This window comes from Gekko japonicus, unplaced genomic scaffold (genome assembly GCF_001447785.1).
Source record: "Gekko japonicus isolate JY-2015 unplaced genomic scaffold, Gekko_japonicus_V1.1 scaffold135, whole genome shotgun sequence".
Classification (NCBI taxonomy): domain Eukaryota; kingdom Metazoa; phylum Chordata; class Lepidosauria; order Squamata; family Gekkonidae; genus Gekko; species Gekko japonicus.
The window spans coordinates 406536-425957 of NW_015175359.1; the positions used below are offsets into that span (position 1 = coordinate 406536).

General features: G+C 43.1%; 1 protein-coding gene across 1 annotated transcript in view; it reads right to left on the reverse strand.

Annotated features, from left to right (window-relative positions):
- TAOK3 (TAO kinase 3) overlaps positions 1-19422 on the reverse strand; it is a 147617-nt gene that overhangs the window by 44301 nt on the left and 83894 nt on the right. Inside the window, 2 exon segments of the mRNA XM_015425354.1 lie at positions 13033-13239; positions 18908-19075. Of these exon segments, the coding sequence (XP_015280840.1) occupies positions 13033-13239; positions 18908-19075 (375 nt within the window).

Sequence of the window (19422 nt, forward strand, 5' to 3'; positions counted from 1 at the left end):
AGAGGTTCTGAACAATGCTGAAAATAAATCCACCAAGACAAATATAGGAAGGAAGTCTATATGGACATCACCTCAAAGCAGATCCAGGAAGGTGTTTGAGAGAAATAAACACAGGCATACTATGCTCCACTACTGAGCTGTGTCAGGCTTGATGTCCTGAAGTGATCAACAAAAGGGATTTCAAGAGTGGCCAAGAAACATGGCTGCGCTTCTGAGAATTTTGGTGTGCTCTTCCAATGCAACCAATTCAAGAAATTGCCAGCTGAGAGTGTTTGAAGCCTTTGTCAGTTCCCTGATTATCGTGCAAATACATGAGTATTGTGTGCACCACCTGAGAAAGTACACTGGTGGTGTATGTTCTCCTGTTCCACCCTGTCTCAGCTTCCATAGGACTTCTTCTGTCCACACTGATTAGCACTGGCAATGTAGAGAATGACCAGGACAAGGTATCTAAGAGGGTAATAGAATCTTCATCCCTGGAGGTCTGTAAAGAACACGTCACACAAAAACATCATTATTGGAGGAACACTGTCTGCATGGCCCCATAAACATGCCCAAGTATGTCTAAAGCTCTGAATGAGCAAGCACAGCTTTTTGATTATGAGAGCTTCAGGTAGGATTACTGTTACCAGTCAGGGGCTGCACCTGGTGGCCCACATCTTACTATGATTATTATTCTCTATTGCAGAAGAGTCCGTGCCTCCTGGAAAGAGGCAATATTTCTCTTGGGGAGGGGGAGAATGGTGATAGATGAATGATCATGTGTGTATCTTTTAAAAAAAGTATATCTAAAACTATACTTCTTAACATAAATGGGATAACATACACCTGACAAGTAATTGAAATTAACAACAGCCATCTTTCTAAGAACTGAAATTTAAATTTAGAATGGCCATTTTTCAGAGAACAAGGAACATGTTTAAGTTTTTAATAAATATATATTCACGACAAAAGTTGGAAAAGTAGCCATGTTAAAATATGACCCATTCCCATGTTTCACAGCTGTGCAGGATCTCGAGTTTCACACACATTGCCATCTCAGATCCTCCTGTTATTTTGATGTGCACACGTCACCCACTAATAGGGTCACTTTTAGAAATTAATGCTCTAGAAAGAGTCTCTTGTAAACTTATTGTATTCTGTTTTTTTTTGTCATTGTCAAGATGGATTGGGTGCATGTGTATATTAAGGATCAAGGAAGCCAGTATTGGACTAAGGTTTCAGACAGGCCAAGTTTGCAACAATGCTCAATCTGAAATTTGTGGACAAAAAGAGGAAGGGTCTAAAAAGTTACATTCATTTAAGTAAAGGTAGTTTCAATTAAGATTAAATATTTAATTTCAAGAAAACAATGTGATCCAATGAGAAAAAACCCCTCTATTTGGGATCTGTAATAGCTAAAAAAACCCATACCAAAATCAGAGGTTGTAGGTTTACAGTAGATCTAAATCTGTTGTTTTGCCTATGTTGATCTGTGCTCAGATTCTGCAGCTATTGTGGGCATTTGGGATGGAGGGTAGAATCAAACTGCAGAAGCTTACCAGAGAGCATTCAGTATTGGTCCCTTTGTACATGTGCAAAAGTCGAGTAAATGTCCCACTCATACAGAAGAACATGTATGTCTTAAAGGGCCTCCGTGTTTATTAGTTTTTGCTTTTGTCACTATCAGTTATTCTGTTATAACAAACTGCTTACTTTCTGCGATTTTAATCTTGTTTCTCCAATGAATTTTAATTTTGGCTAAAGGCCACTTTCAATGCATTACTGTGTGCTCACTCATTGTCCTGAACTGGTTAAGCAAAAGACCACAAGGAGTGTTGTGCAAAGCCTGAAGGGGGGTGGGGAAGGAAGCATCCAGAAATGACACATAGGTATCATGCTGCAGATATCAACTTCCAAGACAACATCAAGAGCAGGAAGTGGTGATGTTCTTCAGGATCCTCAAGAGCTTCCTGTCAGAGGCCCCGGGATGGAGAGAATTTTCTTCAGCAATGATATGGGTTCAGCTGAGCACTTAGCAGGCTGGCTTGGCATCACTCGGTGGGCACCAGCTACATCCTGTCTTCTTTACTTACAGGGGGCCAGTTGGTAGCCGATGGTGAAGCACCCATTTCCTCACAATCTGAAAACCCCTGGCTTGAGGCCAGAGACTGGTACCAATTTCTGTTCCTCTAGGTATCCCTCATACATGCTGCCCTTTGGGTTGGGCCCCAGGCTGACTTGGGTTCTTCAGGATTCCTAGAACAGACACCTGATTACCTGCAGCTGTAGAGGATGCCTCTGATTCAGCATCATGGCTGAAAAATCCATGAACTGGATATGAGAGAGGTGTTTTTGAACCTACATAATCAAGGATGCTGCTCACAGATTAAGCTGGACATCTAAAGAGTCCCCATGCAACAACTGTACCTGAAGACACTCATGCAATCATTTGAAAAATGAAATTCATGAGGACATACTGATACATCAAAAGTGATTTTTCTAAAAACTCTACACCAGTTTGTATTGTTCAAGCTTCTTGGACTACAACATATCTCATTTGTTTCCTTTCGACTTTCCTCAAATCCTGATGAAGCCTAAGGCTTCCTCTAACCTAATAATCTTGTTAAACATTTAGATCCCTTCATCTCTACCTCTATAGTGTGGTTAACTCCATCCTTCCTTCCAGCCAAGTGAACAATCGTACTTGGTCATTAGTGCAATTAAAAAACAACAACAACACACCAACAACTCTTCTTTTCATTAGGTCTGTGTCATCCAAGTAACCTGGTTCTCAGTTTGGAAAGTCAAAATCCACTTGTTCTATTCCTGTATGAAGCCTTGGCTTAACTTATCTGACCACACACCAAATGGAACAAAACCTAAATGGTATCTACATTTGCTTATATTTTTTGCTTGATACTATGACTCCTCCTGCTCCTTCCATTTTCTCTCCCCAACCTACATGGCTTAAATGTACAGTGGAGGCTCCTTAGGACAGAGACATCTTTCATTTCCTTATGCTTTTGTGCAGAGCTCCAGGAAGACTAATGGCATTACATAAATGACAGGTGTGAAACACACTGGTAAAGCAGACTTACCTGTAAATATGAATTGAATTGACATGACAAGTATCATGAAGAATAGGTAAAGGGTCAGGGCTTAGTAGTAGAGTATCTGCGTAACATGTGGAAGATCCCAGGTTGAAACCCTACTATCTCCTGGTTAAAAGAATTATGTGAAATAACCGCTACTGGAGAACCTGGACAGCTGCTGCCAGTCTGAGTAGATAATACTGACCTTGATGGACCATTGGCCTGATTCTGTAGAAGGCAGCTTCATAAGCACATGTGTAAAAGAGAAACTGAAGGGGCTGTTCAGAGAATTTTCCCATAATGTGTATAAAAGAAACAGAAAAACTCAGTGAACAATATATATTGCATAGTATGAATTTTTTATGTATAAGTTAGTATACTGCTTGCCTCTACCTCAGCATGATAGACTGAGATGGCCACTAAATGTGATTTCATAGATGGCAAGGAAAGTGCTGAACTACACAGTCCCTGCAGGCTTAAACATTGCTTATTCTACATGAAGTAGAAGAAGAAGAGAAGAGATTGGATTTATACCCCGCCCTTCACTTGGAGTCTCAGAGCGGCTTACAACCTCCTTTCCCTTCCCCTCCCCACAACAGACACCCTGTGAGGTGGGTGGGGCTGAGAGAACTCTGACACAAACTGCTCTTTTTCAAGGACAGCTGTGCCAGAGCTTGTGACTCACCCAAGGTCACATCAGCAGGTGCAAGTGGAGGAGTGGGGAATCAAACCCGGTTCTCCCAGATTAGAGTCCGCACACTTAACCACTACACCAAACTGGTGTAGTTGGTTCCCCAGAACACTGATAATGATACAAGACAATTCCATTTAATGTCAGAGGATCACTTTGAGGGTTTATTCTGTTAAGATATTCTAAAGTTCACAGGGGAATTATTTGGGATGACCCTCTGCATAAGTAGGTGCAAAGGATTGGAGTGCTGAACATCATGATGTCATAATTAGGCATTACTCTGAGATTGGGGTGGGAATCACACTGAAAGATACCTTAACCATTTCTGGTGAATTGAATCAGGATATGCAAGGCACTATCCCTCTTCAGTTAGTACATTACTTTAGGCACCAGCAAGAAAAGCAAAAAGGCTTAAAAGTTCCTGTGGTCACTAAAGGTATATTTCAGGGATGTTTTGCAGTGATATTTGATATTTTGGGGGCCTGTAAAAAGACACAGGGACAGATATTTTCATCTACAAAATCCTGAGATAAGTCTTCAAAGGACACTTCTTATGAAGGGAATAGCTAAAAAAAAAATCTGAGAAGCCACTAACATGAATGGGGCATGTGTGTATGTGTAAGAGAGACTGTTGCTATAGTGCACTGCTCCCAAAGAGAGATTCCCCTTCAGCAGTCTATGGCAGGGGTCCCCAATGTGAAGCCCATGAACACCATGGCATCTGCTGGCACCTTTCCTGGCACTTGCCAGATGTTTGTAGAAAGTGGGTGGGGGTCCTGCCCAGCGGAGTTTCTGTTGGCTACTGGAGATCTGACTGGTTGCACAGATTAAAGAATGCTTCGGTAACAGCTGCCACCACAGAGTTTTGGTTTTATTCTCTCACATGCTCCTCTTTCACAGTGGTTTTTTTTTTTTTTTTTAGTTACTGCTATTGTCCCCTGCATTTGGGCTTCCTCTGTGTGTGGCTCCGACTCTCATGCTGACTGTTTTGTGGCTGGCTCTACTTCTTGTGGCAGCCATTTTGTGGTTGTGGCCACCACCCTGCATCAGAATGCCAAAGGTGCCCGCAGGATCAAAAAGGTTATGGATACCTGGTCTGTGGAATTACGCCACCTTCCTTGTTCACAGCACCACAGGGAGCGGTGGCGCAGGCGGTAAATGAAGCCTGCAAATCCATCTGGCCGAACAGCTTCGGCTGTTCAAGCCCCACCGTGGCCGGGGTGAGCTCCCGGCCCATGTCCCAGCTCCCGTCTACCCAGCGGCTCGAAAGCCCGTTAAAGGGTAAGTAGACAAAATGGGTACCTGCTCTTAGAGCGGGGGGGGGGGCACCCGTCCTTCGTGGTGGTGTAGTGGCGGAACGGCGGAGCAGCGGAGAATATGGCGGCGAGGCGAGGCGAGAGAGCAAGCAGGGCTGGGCTGACGGAGCATGGAGGCGGGGCAACGCAGCAGGCCGGAGCCTACTGGATAGATGCCGCAGCAGGAGCACGCGCTGACGTACCCTTCGCCCGAGCCCGTGGAATCACAGCGCCTGAAGGAAGATCTGTGCCAGAAGACCTGCGCCAGGAAGTCGCTGCTGCCGGATTGAAAATACCTCCCACAGAAAGACTAAGAACAACAAGACTTCGCCAGAGGGTGCCTGCTAGGTCAGTCACTCCCCCTTCATTGTATGTGTAGCCCTTAGGTAGGATGTATTGTATAATGTATTGTATAATGTAATGTAAACCGCTCAGAGCCCTTAGGGGGTGAGCGGTATACAAATGGAATGTAATTTTTTTTTTAAAGCTATACCACTGAGTTCCACAGTGATGCAAAGGATATGAAGACTTTATGGATTGCTCTTTAGCTCCTGGGACTTTATAGAGAAGAGCTGTTCATGTGTTGCCTATTCCTCAATTGTTTAGTTCTGGCGATAGGTTCTCATTCCTAATTTGAGATGTCTGCTGGTGAAATGCAGGGCTTCCCCATAGTATTGATGATACTTCTCTGGTCATGAGTGAAGGGAATGGAGTATTCATAATGGTATGACAAGATTGCTGGAGGAAAAAGTTCGGAAGCCAATAATACTCCCTCAAACCAGTGCTCTAATGTTACCCCATCTCAATCGTCTTCTCACCTCCCCCCTTCTTTTGCAGGGAAAAGACTCTTCTCTGTGGGAAGGGATTTCCCCAGGCAGAGCAAGGGCTCTCACTGGAGTAAAATCTGGTATTATCACTTGTACCACATTGTACATAAATAAATGAAATATATGGCTATGTGGGGGGGAGGGGTCAGATCTATAATGGTTATACAGGCTGGGACTCATGCTCTGGCAATTTTCTATGGGTCTCCCTAGTAAGCAACTCCACTAAGACCATAGAAGCTTTCCACCAGTAAAAACAACAACAAAAAACCCCTTTTTGACACCATTCGAAAAAGGGAATGCTGTGACACAGGCATATGACCAGACAGGACTGACAGGCAGTGGCTTCTCTGCTGGCCTCACAAAACCCAAGGGTCCATGATTCCCTCTCTTCCATTTTGTGCTGTATTGTGACAGTCTTCTTACAGATCATGACTTAATTACCTATCCCTCCATCCAAGTCAGCCTTTGTATCATCTTCTCAATGAGCTCTACTTCAGCTCAGTTATCATCCTACTTAACTTTATACGCTTTCTTTTCATTGGTCCTTATGGGGCTCTGCCATTTAAACTCTTGGTGCTTTTTATGTTGAGCCATGTCTTCCATAAAAATTCATAAAGTATTAATTACAGCTTCCTTGTGCCATTTTATTTTATGACACCAAATATTTCCCAGAGTAATTTAGCCTCAAAAATCTGTGGCCTTGTTAGTCCATGTTAGGGTTCATAATGTACATCTCTGTCAAAAGACTGGTTACAGCTCTAGAATTTCCTGGACATTTCTCTTGCTGGTATTATCTTATCTAGGCCTAAGAGGCATACATTAGCACTATGACAGAATATCTTGAGCTCTTTGTTATTTGGTTTCCTGTTGTGATTAATGCCTCAAGATATTCAGGTGTCTGTGTTTCCTGCAATTTTATTCCATACACTTGTTTTCTGGGACCCTGAAATTTGTCCATGTGAACATTAATTTTAAGTCCTGTGCATGCCAAAAAAAATCTCACTTCTTGTATATCATATATTTAAATATCTGTATTCATTTGCAACATTTACTTCCCTAGTACCTTTGGACATACCTACATTACTGAGCTGATACCTTTAAACCAACAAGGAAGGGAAGCTATTCAAGAAAGAAAAATGGGGAAAGTTGCTGAAAGGAATCTCTCCACCAGAGGTCCTTATGGACTAAGGCTCTGAACAGAATGGTTAACGCCCCACTTCTAGGCTCATACACAACGGGAAGTATTTCTTATTTGTTGGCAAAGGGAAGTATGCACGTGCCTTAGAATCTTGCCAGGGCACTGGATGTTTGTGCAGTCAGACGTAGACAGGAGATAAAGGACCATCATTCACTGCTGGAATCTTTTCCACTTCTCTGCTGGGACAACTGATGTTAAGTGACCTTATGGTTTAAATCAGCTTTGGTCCCACTCGATTTTTGCTTATGGAGCAATGTTGATTTAATGAGCTTTATCAACCTTTCCTTGATATTCTTGGCAAGGGTAGGATAGGGTGGGGACACAGCCCCTTGGATGCTGGAGCACTGGCAAAAGCATCCATTGGTTCTTCTGAAAAGCACATTCCTCCATTGCTAAAACTCTTCTCTAATTGGTGCAAAAGCTCTGAACACTGTAGTCTCACAACTCTTGCTAGGCTTATGCATGTTCTGCTTAGAAAGCAGTCTCATTACAAGTGTTACAGTATTATAATGGCATAATTTTGCCCAATGCACTTCCCCCCCCCTTCAATTTGCACTTCCACAGACTCTACAAAGATAACGTTTCTGCAGTACAAGAAGCAAACAAAATGGGGCATAGCCCACTTATAGCATGTCATACCAGGGAAAACACATGTCCTGTTTAGGTCATCTATGATCACCAGTTCATGCAGCATGGATTTGCAGGGACAAAAGCAAATAAAGTGAGAACTGCATACAAAACAGCATATATGGGATATCTATCACTTGCCCCTTTTCAATAATATTGTAGTGCTGGGCCTTCAGAAATTTTCCCAGAAGGTATAGCCCCCTGAGATACAGAAGAGGTCACACTGCCATTTTTATCAAAAATGTTCAATATAAAAGGTGATTCCTAAACAATTAGGATACACTGCAAGGAAGGGAAGGAGGAAAGTCAAAATAGTGCTGAGACAATATCACCCCTTCACCCCATTCTATTGAAAATTTTAAAATTGGTGGACCAATAAAAGCTTTTTATAAAAGCTTTCAGTGGAGGCTGATTCTCTGCTCTGATCAACAAGCAGACTACTGACTGCAGCACAGGCCTTTCCTCTGCCTCTCCTTCACCTTCTCGTACCTAGACTACCTCATGCCCCAACCCTTACTCCTGCCCCTGCAGGAACCCAGGTACAAAATCCTTATAAAAACTGTCATTAAAAATGCACATGTGCAATAAACAAGAAAGTATCAGGCTCTTTCTTGCATATATTTAAAGGGGGAAATGAAATATTGTTGAACTTATGCAGAATCTTTCATACCTGATATGCATGTGTAAATATAAAACCATCTGGCAGTGTCCAGCTGCTTCATGTAGAAATACAATGCTGGTATGCACTGAATTGAGCCCCAAACATATATATGTTTGCACACTACAAGTCCTAATGCACATTCCTGACTCAACATGTTACAACACTGAAAAAGGCAAGAACTTTAAAATAAAAATGGCCAATACTGCAATGCCTCTGTAAAGATCTCTGGTGCAGCCTCATTTAGATTACTGGTTTGAGCATCGTACCTCAAAGATGATATTGCAGAGCTAAAAGAAGCAAAAAAGAGGACAACCAAAATGATTAAGTTAAAGTACCTTCCCTGTAATGTAAGGCTCAGATTCTTTTTAAAATCATCTTAGCCAGGCACCTATTCCTACACTATGGGGCAGCAAGTTCCAAAAGTTAATTCTGAGCTGAGTACTTTTTCTCTATGCCAAATCTGTTGCCAATCAATTTCATTGGTTGCCCCAATGTCTAAGGTTGAGAGAAAGGTTTGTCTATACCCATTTCTTCTATAGAACAAAGTTTTACTCCAGTGATACCTTTAAGTTCAACGAAGTTTTATTCAAGGTATAAGCTTTCATGTGCACAGAAGTGTGAGTGCACATGAAAACTCATACCTTGAATAAAACTTTGTTGGCCTTAAAGGTGCCACTGGACTCAAACTTTGTTCTACTGCTTCAGCCCAACACGGCTGCCAACCTGGATCCATTTCTTCTATGTCATTCATAATACTACAGATCTATCATGTCTCTCTTAAGTCAAAAAGCCCCAAGCATCTCTCCACACAGGAAAGGTGCTTCATCCCCTTGATAGTATTTGTTACTCTTTTTGCATCTTTCCAGCTCTACAATATTCTTCGTGAGACAGAGGAACTAGAAATGTGTAACATACATGCACTATATGTTTACAAAAGATCATTATGAAACTGGCTATTTTCAATTGCTTTAAGGGCAGGGTAGAAATTTAATAAATCAAATCAAATCAATTCCAAGTAGAGAATTCATCTTTCACCCACCACCAAACCCTGATCTGATGTTTTGACTTACCCTCCCACAAGATGTTGTTCCTGAATGGTCACAGCAAATCTGAATTATTCCAGTGTAAATGCAAAATTAGGTATGTGTTTTTGCCCTAGCATACATCACTTTACACTTAAATATATTTGAAACTCATTTACCATTTGTTGCCTACTCACCTACTTCAGAGAGATACTTTGAAGCTCTTGCTTGTCACCCTTGTTTCTCTAGGAAGCTATATCTCTTACTTCTCTCCATTGTGACACCTGCCCATTTACTTCTATCATCTGCTTCCTATTCTTTAACTGGTTCCTAATCCATAAGAGGACCTAGCCTCTTATCCCATGACTGCTAATTACTGTAAGCCATAATACATTTATACATTAGACACCTGTTGGTGGGTTACCAAACCCCTTCAGCATTACAGCAATTTCATCATCATCTCTGAAGTTGGCCGGTGATCAGTCCTTCATGGCACCAAGCTTCTTCTCTTTTTTTTTTGAAGCCCCCAAAGGGGGATTTTTAATTTTTTTTTATAAACTACAAAAACTATTACAGAAAAACAGGGAAGGGAACTACATATATGGGATAAAGAAAAGAAACACACAACTAACTAAAACCCCAAGAAAGAAGATCTTCATTAGCTAAGTTACATTTAGCCGTCTTCTCTATTTAGCATTGAACATACTGAGTCATTCGTTAACAATATCTTTTCTTTTCTCAATTTTCCTCCCCTCCCTGTCTAGCCACAAAAACCCTCCCCAGCCATTTCTCCTCATCATCTTCTCAGGCACAATTCAGAGTCCTTCAGCCTTTACTTCTCTCTTCCACGCCTTTTCTGAAGCTTCAATCTTTTCTTTCTTATCTTTCATCTTAAAGGTGACTCCTTCCGGATAAACCATTTATATCCAATTTGATTGGTCTGAAGAAAAAGCACTAGTTCCTTGTATTTCTTTCTATGTTGTCTCACTTCGAATGGAATATCCTTAAGCGTTCGGATGACATTTTCTCCCACTTTCAAAGGAGCTCCAGACACCACTTTCAGGATTGCATCTCTCACATGTCTCTTAGAGAATCTTACAACAATTTCCCCAGGCAGATTATTCTTTTTTATATAGCCAGAATATGATCTATAGACCACATCCATTTCGTTTAACAATAGCTCTGGTCTCATTTCTGTCACTGGGGCTAGCAGTTCACACATCAATTCTTTAAGATTCTCCCCCTGTTTTTCTGGTAGGCCCTGGAAGCGAAGAACCAAGTTGGCCTTATCCATTTGTACTTGCAGCATCTGGTCTTCCAAGGCTGATGTCTTTTCTTCCAGCTTTTCCACCTTCTTTTTAACTTTTTTCGTGGTTGCAGTCACCTCCTTTATTTTTTCAGTTTCATAACTTGTATAATATCTCCTATCTGCGTTTGAGTTGCAGTGATGCCTTCTGTCACCTTTGCCATCTGTTCTTTAAAGGTATTCAGCTGTTCCAGCAGAGGGCGCATGCACTCAGCTACAGCCTTAGCTGTATCGCTAGCCACTTCCGTTCGGGGACTCTCTGATCCCTTTGTTTTTAAGAGTCTGTCCTTGTCCTTCTTCCCCGCCATCTTGTCCGATTGTTTACTTTTCGGGAATACAAGAAAGTCTCTGAATATGCGCCTGGACGTTAAATGCCCATCGGGTAAGTGCCTCTAGACAGGTCTCGATAAGTTTTCTTCCGCTCCCCCCCTTTTCTCACGGTTTGTGCTTTTGGGCGTCGTGTGGGAGGCGTCCCCCCCACCCTTCGCCTCTTCCGTTTAGCATTCGGGTTTTGGGGAGCTGCTTTAGTTTAAAATCGCGTTGATATGACTCACGTTCATTGCAGGTCTTCCGAACTCGTTTTCTGACTCATTTAAATCGCTGGATCTTCTTCGCTTGACCCGGCCAGCGTAACTAGTGCCGTACGGCCTCACCTCCGGGGGAACCACTGGAACAGAGAGGCGCCTCGATTCTCGAACATTCCACCCTTGAAGAGGCCGCCTCTTTAAAGTTCCCTGGCCCTGGACTCTTCCCCGAGCCCCTGGGGGGTCCACGATCCTGCGTGGCTCCTTCCCCTGGCTGGAGCGCAAACCTATCCCGGGAGGTCCAGGGAATAGGTCCGCGGACACGTCGCCATCGACCGGACCGGCAAGCTTCTTAGCAAGAAATTTACTCCCACCACATAACCACCATTGACACTCACCTTTAAAAATTATGAGAAAACATTTCCATTTTCCATCTATTATTCCGTGGGTGAATACAAGCTTCTTTCCCTTTAAAGGTGTTATTTTAAAAATGCTATTTTATTGTGGTTCCTTATCATGTAAACACTTGGAACACAACAGCAGTTTTAATTTTACAAGTGTCATGTAAATATAGTCATTGGGCCTGCCTGTCTCATTAAAAGTAACGGGATGCCAGTTGTGCATTTCACTTCCATAGACCATGATGAGACTTGAGCCAATCAATCCTAGGATTCTAAACATTATTATAACTATACTCTGGCCAATTTGTGGCCCCATGGCTCTCTGCTCTCACCAGTCAAAAGACTCCTTCCGAGTCTTCCACCATTTGAAGGACTTTACAGACAGATATGCATCTCCCCTGTGCACCAGGATGTACAGCAATTTATTTGCTACCCCACTTTTCTTCCCAGGAGCTCTGAGAAGCATATAAAAGGATCCAAGGTGGTCTGGTATGTTGGCAATTACCAGACTCAGGTCTGCTTAACTACAGAAAAGTTGCTGCACCAGATGCTTGTCCCTGCCCCAAAAACTTTCTGCCCCCAAAACAGCCATCACAACCCCCATTTCACTGCTCTGCAGCTGTAATTGTTACTAGACTTTGACAAAAACGATTCTTCCAACAGAAGCTTCGGTGCTGATACCCTTTTTTCTGTCATGGCCCACTGCTCCCTAAATCTGTGTCTCCCCTATGGCCAAATGAGACCAAAACAACGAGGTGTTAAACACTGTAGAAAAGCAGGAGAAGCACCATTCTGAACGCAATCCTCAAAACATACCTTCTGGGAGTGATCCAGTATGCTGTTAACTGGTCAAGGGTGAAAATCCTCACGCACATCAGGATTTGGTGAGAAGTTATAGAGATTATAGGGTTAGCGTGGTGGATGTGGCCATTTCAACCAACATGACAGCTGCTTGAGGTACACAGATGTTCAGACGACAAGATGGTGTTACAGGCAAGGACAAAGGTGCTCATGCAGTGTAGGGGTGGGGGATGAAAGACTGTAAAAAAAATCACTCAGAGAAAGGACTGCTGTATTCTTGTCCTTTTCTTGTACACATTTCCTCGTCACCACTGTAAAAACGTGAAAGCAACTTTCTGGGTGCATTTCCTAGTTAATGCCTGACCTTTCCAATACTAAAAAGAAGCGAGCCCAATTTTCTGGGCATTGACCTATGTGCTTTTTAAAATATATGTCAGAAGCATCAGCAGCATCCCTAAATCCTGCAAAGAGAAAGGTGATGAGGCTTCCCCCCCACTTGCTAGCTGTTTGGGAAAACTCTATAGGTTAGTTTCAAAGGCCTGAAGAAGCAAGAGCACTAAAGCAGAGATCCCCTGAGGCTGGGAAGAGAGCACCAGAGAACGTACCTTCTTGTGCACAACAGAGGGAGTGGAATTAATGGTGCTCTCGTCGTCATGCATCATGACCAGCTCAGAGCTGCTCTCATCCATGACCTCCTGCATGCTGTTGACACTGCTGCTCTGACTGCCTGTGCTCACAGACATGCTGGGGATAGAATGGTTGCTGCCCAGACTGTCCATCTTCCTACTGAGGTTTGTCCCATGCTCACTGTCCTACAAAACAAGGGGCAGGAAGGTTAAACATAGCACAGGAGGTCAGCTCCCAAACACACACTTCTGCAGCAGTGAGCATTCTGTTAAGGGCAACTGCAGAAAGGGGCACTTCCATCGTGCCTTGGTAAATTTCCTCTCTCTCCAGACAGGGTGATGGCGGCAGGACAGCCTGCACTAAGAAGGTGGCCTTCCTGATGCGCACCACTAAAAAAAGGTCAAGTATCAACGTAGCATTAGGAAGGAATACTCTGGAAGGGAAGATCTGATTGATGCAGTACTCTTCATTCCAAGTACTGTTAGGAGACCTACCCAAGGACAAGTCAGGCAAACACAATGGTTAGGAGGTTCCCAGCTTTCTGTGATTCCCCCCAATAAACTTTCTCATGAGCCTTCCCCTTCCAGCAGGGACAATTATCCTGTAAGCAAAGTGGTGCCCACATTACCACACCATCATTGCAAAGTCTGCATTTTATTTCTTCATGCACTGCAACTTAATGCCCCTCATAAAGCATGCACTACGCGATCAGTGGCCACAGTGTAAAGTAGGTCTCTGGCTTTCCTAAGGAAGTTCTTTCCACACTGGGAACAGGTTTGGTTGGGTCGGGGTTTTTTAAAGTTATACTGAGTGTGCACATGTCCAGTTGTGTTCCCCCACCATACACATGGCTAAATTTTAGTGTGCATGCATATGCGCTTACTAAAATCTGAAAACGTGAGGGGTGGGAAGGGAATTCCCCTTTATAAAGAGTTACAGAAAGGTGATAACATGCAAAATCTGAATGGGAAAAAGTTGAAAAGAGTTCTCTTAGTGAAGATGCAGACATGCAAACCATCAGATATTTTTTTTTAAAGCTCCAGATGAAGCAGGAAGGGCGGGGCAAAGGCTGGTGTGGAAAGAGATGGTGGACTTTGGTCCAAACAACCACTGCTAGCAATTTTGGAATTCCCAGTAGGTGGCCCTGCTTTTGTAAAACTAAATCCTGGCATTAAAAACAAAATCCAAAACAGCACAAATTGCAACAGGCCACAGTATTAAGAAATGGCTGTACAAACTACTTTCTGCATGGACCATGTAGGAGATAACCTAACCCACATGGAATGATTGCAAAAAAGCAGTAAGCACATCACAAACATTATACCAAATCATACAAAGGGAATCATTTCATATAACTTAAGGTAACGTGGGTTCATTTTTCATTCTTTTACCTGTTTATTATTTGAGAAATCCTTGTGAGGAGACCTGAACCTTATCGACTTGAGAGATCCGGTATAAAGGTTCTAAGCCAAAAGGCCATTGAGCAGAGAAGGATATGCTGGCAAGTGATCTTGCTTTCATTTCCTTATTGGAGTAAATTCTGAAGGTCTTTCTTGTCTAAAGGCACCCCCACTATTTAGTGAATTAGTGTATTTATTATTTATTTAAGATTTTGGTCAGTTTACTTGCTAGCAAGTTGGATTTATACATAAGTGTCGAGAGTCAATCCCCCTTCCCCCAGAATCACTGTATAGAAAAAGGCAGCTACTTTTCAGTGATTCTGGGGTTCCCCTTGTGAAACTGTCAGCTTGTTAAAGTTATTCTTACTTAACCATGCTTTCAGTTGCCTTCTGGGATGGCATCGTGAAGTCAATCTGACTGGCAGTGATTCTATTTTTTAAAATCCAAGATCATCATCAGATGTACCATCTTGATGTCACCCTATTTACTACATGCCCCCTGGCTAGTGGGATCACCCACATGGCTAATCCGGGAAGTAGTATTCAAAGAAGGAAAAATGGGACTTGCAGGATTGGGGGCCAGGGAGAGACTCAGTGACTGTTCACACAACGTAATTGCATTTTTGCAAAATAGCTCTGCCCTGCAGAAATCTTTAGTTCTTATTCAAAAACTTGTGAATATTGGTAAAGCCTACTTAAGAATTCCCCTTGATATTCTCAGCACTATGTACAAGAATGAAAAACACATTATCTAATGGGGTTATAGCATTTTAAAGAAACCGCATGCTATTTCATGTACAAACGTGTTAAAAACATGAACAGACAATCTTAAGTTTCCTATTTCCTGTCAAGTACACAACTGTCATTTTCTCCAGATATAATTTTGTAACAAAAAAAAATAATCCATTTGACTGCTGGAAATTCAAGAAAAAGGTTTCTTTAGTCTTTAGATGGTCTGACACATATGTACCATGCAATGGGGAAGGGGGAGTGTTATAGATGTGGCATGGAAGCATTTTCTTGCATACTTCAGAGACTTGTGTGGGGGGGAATTACAAAAACAACTGGGACACTGCAAAGGATTGCAGCTCACCATGATCAGTGCACATCTGAAGCTTATGCATAACTGTATCAAGAAAAAAAACCCACTCCATTTCACATGCAGCATGCAAGCACCATTTGAAGAATTCACAAGCAAGATGTTTGGACCACTCCAAAAGCATGTCTTGGTGAGAGCCACAGATACCATGACAATGGATTAATGCTTCTCCAAAATCTCTTGTGCATTACTTTACTCAAGTCAGCCCTTTCAACATACTTACATTGTCTCTCCAACAACCTTGACTCATTTGAACTACTTTGTCATCCACTTTGAATTTGCGAAGCACTTTCTTCAGTTGTCTCAAATTCCAAGTTGACCCCATTTCAGAATTTTATGAGTGGGACACATTTCTTTCCAGAGTATCATAACAATGAAGAAAACACTATCATTGTGCTACAGGCTTGGAGCAACAATATTGTCAAGAACTTGGTTGTAGCAGGTAGCATGTGAGAAGGGTTGGAACACTTTCCCTATGAGGAAAGGTTAAGGCGCTTAGGGCTCTTTAGCTTGGTGAAACGACGACTGAGGGGTGACATGATTGAGGTTTATAAGATTATGCATGGGAAAGAGCAGGTAGAGAAAGAGGTACTTTTCTCCCTTTCTCACAATACAAGAACTCGTGGGCACTCCATGAAATTGCTGAGCAGTCGGGTTAGAACGGATAAAAGGAAGTACTTCTTCACCCAAAGAGTGATTAACACTTGGAATTCACTGCCACAGGAAGTGGTGGCGGCTACAAGCATGGACGGCTTCAAAAGGGAATTAGATAAGCATATGGAGCAGAGGTCCATCAGTGGCTATTAGCCACAAGGTATAGATAGGGACTCTGGGGCAAGTGATGCTCTGTCATCTTGGTGCTTGGGGGGGTCAACAGTGGGATGGCTTCTAATGTCCTGGCCCCACTGGTGGACCTCCTGATGGCACTGGTATTTCTGGCCACTGTGTGATACAGAGTGTTGGACTGGATGGGCCTTTGGCCTGATCCAACATTGGCATCTCTTATGTTCTTAAGGCAAAACAACAGGAAACAGGGATTTTGAACTGAGGGGCTGAAAGTTGTTTATAGGCTTCCACTGCCAATCAAATTCTGGAGAAACTCTAGTATTATGAAAGCAAAATCTTTCTTCCCCCTGCCCAATCAGTCACAGGGTTCCTAATTTTACAAAGTTCTGTCATGAGAAGCTATAGAACCTGTTCCTTGAAGATTTTCAAGCAAAGCCTGGGCAGGCATTTGTTGCAGAATATTCTGGTAGAACTCCTGAGAGGGGTGGGGTCTTACCTTCCAATTCTATGTAATGATTCTGGGGGAAGGGGTATTGACTCTTGACACTTATTTATAAATCCAACTTGCTAGCAAAAATCATTAGGCATCTGGGTGTGTTTTACTATGTTGGACTGGCTGACAGAAAATTATAAGAATTATATCACAGTTATATCTCACCTCTGGCAATCCCACAAAATTTAACTTGAGGAGTGGTAAAATGTTTATTGGCAGTTTCACTCACTTATTCTCAAACACTGTAAGGAATACTCAACATTGTGACATTCTCACCTCTAAGGCCTTGATATACTTGTGCCCTCCCACTGCTGACTGCTTTTATGGCTGCTGCCTTTATTGCAGAGTCTGTCAAAGAAGTTGTGTGTGGCAAGTACAGTTTTGCCTGGGAGCAGAGAGGCCCCAAGACCAGGGGTGAACTGGAAAGCCAAAACAGCCTGGGCAAAAAGCCCTTTCTTTCCTCATCCCCATGGAGGGAGGACTGACTGGTGGCAACAGCTTCAGGCAACTTGCCCTGGGCTGCCCTGCACGAACCAAAGCAAGTTTCACCTAGGGACAACCCCACACAAGACGAGACTCACTTGGCCTCGGGGTGTGTGTGTCCCAGGCCATTGGCCCAATGACCAATCTACACTGTCCCATTCTCTCCTAAGCTCCTTTTGAACTCCTTCCCTACAGTTTAGAAGACCTCTCCCTTCTATTTTTGAATGTGTTAAGCACCTCCTGACTTTGCTGTTTTCAATGAGAAGGCCTTTAAAATCAGCTTTTTCAAATGAAGGCCTTAAGATAATTAAAATAACCTTCCCTCTCTCACACACACGATGATTTACATAACAGTTATCACCACTATGGAAGCATACAGTCAAATCAATGCCTTCTCTTGACGGAGTGAATTTCTACGACATCTCCACACTATCTCTTCATAGTAGCCTTCACAAGTCTTTGAACCATTTTACTCTACAGCCCTAATGCCCATATTCAGTTTGAAGGGCCAGTTTCCCACCAACTCAGGAGCTACAGGGCTGGGGGATGCCCCTCCCCCCCATCATGCTCATTGCATGGATTGCTTCAGAAAAGCAGAGACCCCCACAGAAAGCTGCCTGCCTGCCAGCTCCTCGCTACATTCAATCTGGCGTGAAGGGGGAAACAGGTATAATGACAGCATGGGCCAGACTAGGGTTGCCAAATCCAGTTTGGGAAATTCCAGGTGTGGTACCTAGGGAGAGCACAGTTCAAGGAGGGGATGTGATGTCACAGTCTATCCTCCAATGTTGCCATTTCCTCCACAGGAAATGATCTCTATAGTACAGAGATCAGACGTAATTCCAGGGGAACTCCAAGCTACACCTGGAGATTGGCCATCCTGGGCCAGATGCAGTCATAGCAGGCTCCACTTCTAATGAACACTGGAAGAACCCTTTATTTCCTGGTGCAAGAATAGCAGATCCAAAGCACCAGGCTCTTGGATCAGAACAGGGAGCTGCATTTATCTTGATCTATAGCCTGCAGCTTCTGCAGCTGACGATATGCAACAATACATATTCATCTAGCCCCTCTCCAGGATTTCCTATGTACCGCTGTCATGCTGCCTCACAATTCAGCCAGTCTGAGAGCAACCTTGAGAGGCATACTTTGGATTTCCCCCTTGCTCAAGCTGTTTCAATTCTCAACCAGTTCAGCTTTCCAGGTCACTAGCCTGTTGATCATGCTCCTGTATTTGCAGTTGTTCAAGCCTTGTGATGGACCTCCTGACCAAATCCCAGTGCGACTTGGGTATTTTATGGACAACTCTTTGCTGATCAGCTGCTTTGGGGTCATAGCCTCAACCATGGGGCTCCATGGTTCCAATCAATAGGAAACTCTGCCCCTCTCCGGGAAACTTAGAAGTCATCTGTTTCCATTAAACAGTATTCTCGAAGTGAAAAATATCACGGGGCCTGAAATAAGATAAAAGCCTTTCCTCATGTCATGCTGGGCCCTTGACAAAGGAGCAAAGGAACCACATAAATAAATAAATAAACATACAGTGAAAAAGGTCATTATCACCCATCACTGGTATAGATAAAACTTGATACCTCCTCCTCTTCCTGAAATTCATTCAGAGGGCCATTGTGGGTCTCCTGGAAAAGGATTTTCTTCATTTTCCGGTACTGAAGGTTATCCAGTTCTCGCACAGCATCCTTCGTTCTTTGAATCAAGTCTATTAGAACCCGGGGCGGCCGCTCAGAACGAACAAACTCATGCTGTTTAAGAAGAGACATAAGCAGTCATGGTCACAAAAAGGGGAGGGCAGCAGTGGATTTCTGGACATTGTAAGGTGAGCATTAAATAGTTAACTGTGGCTGAAAGATGGGCATTATTTAAAAATGGTGCTGTCCTGTGTTCAAGGACATGGTAAAATGATTTGTGTGTACATCTCATGACTCTGGTGATGAGTATTCAAGGAAAGCAAGCCTCTCCAAGGAAGCACAAGTAACTGCTAGAACAGCCCACTCCCACAGAGCTGGGAGAGGTAAGAGTGGGAAGTGATCTGCACAGTACTGGCACATTACATGGAATACCAGAGATCTCTCTCATTCAGAGTGGGTTT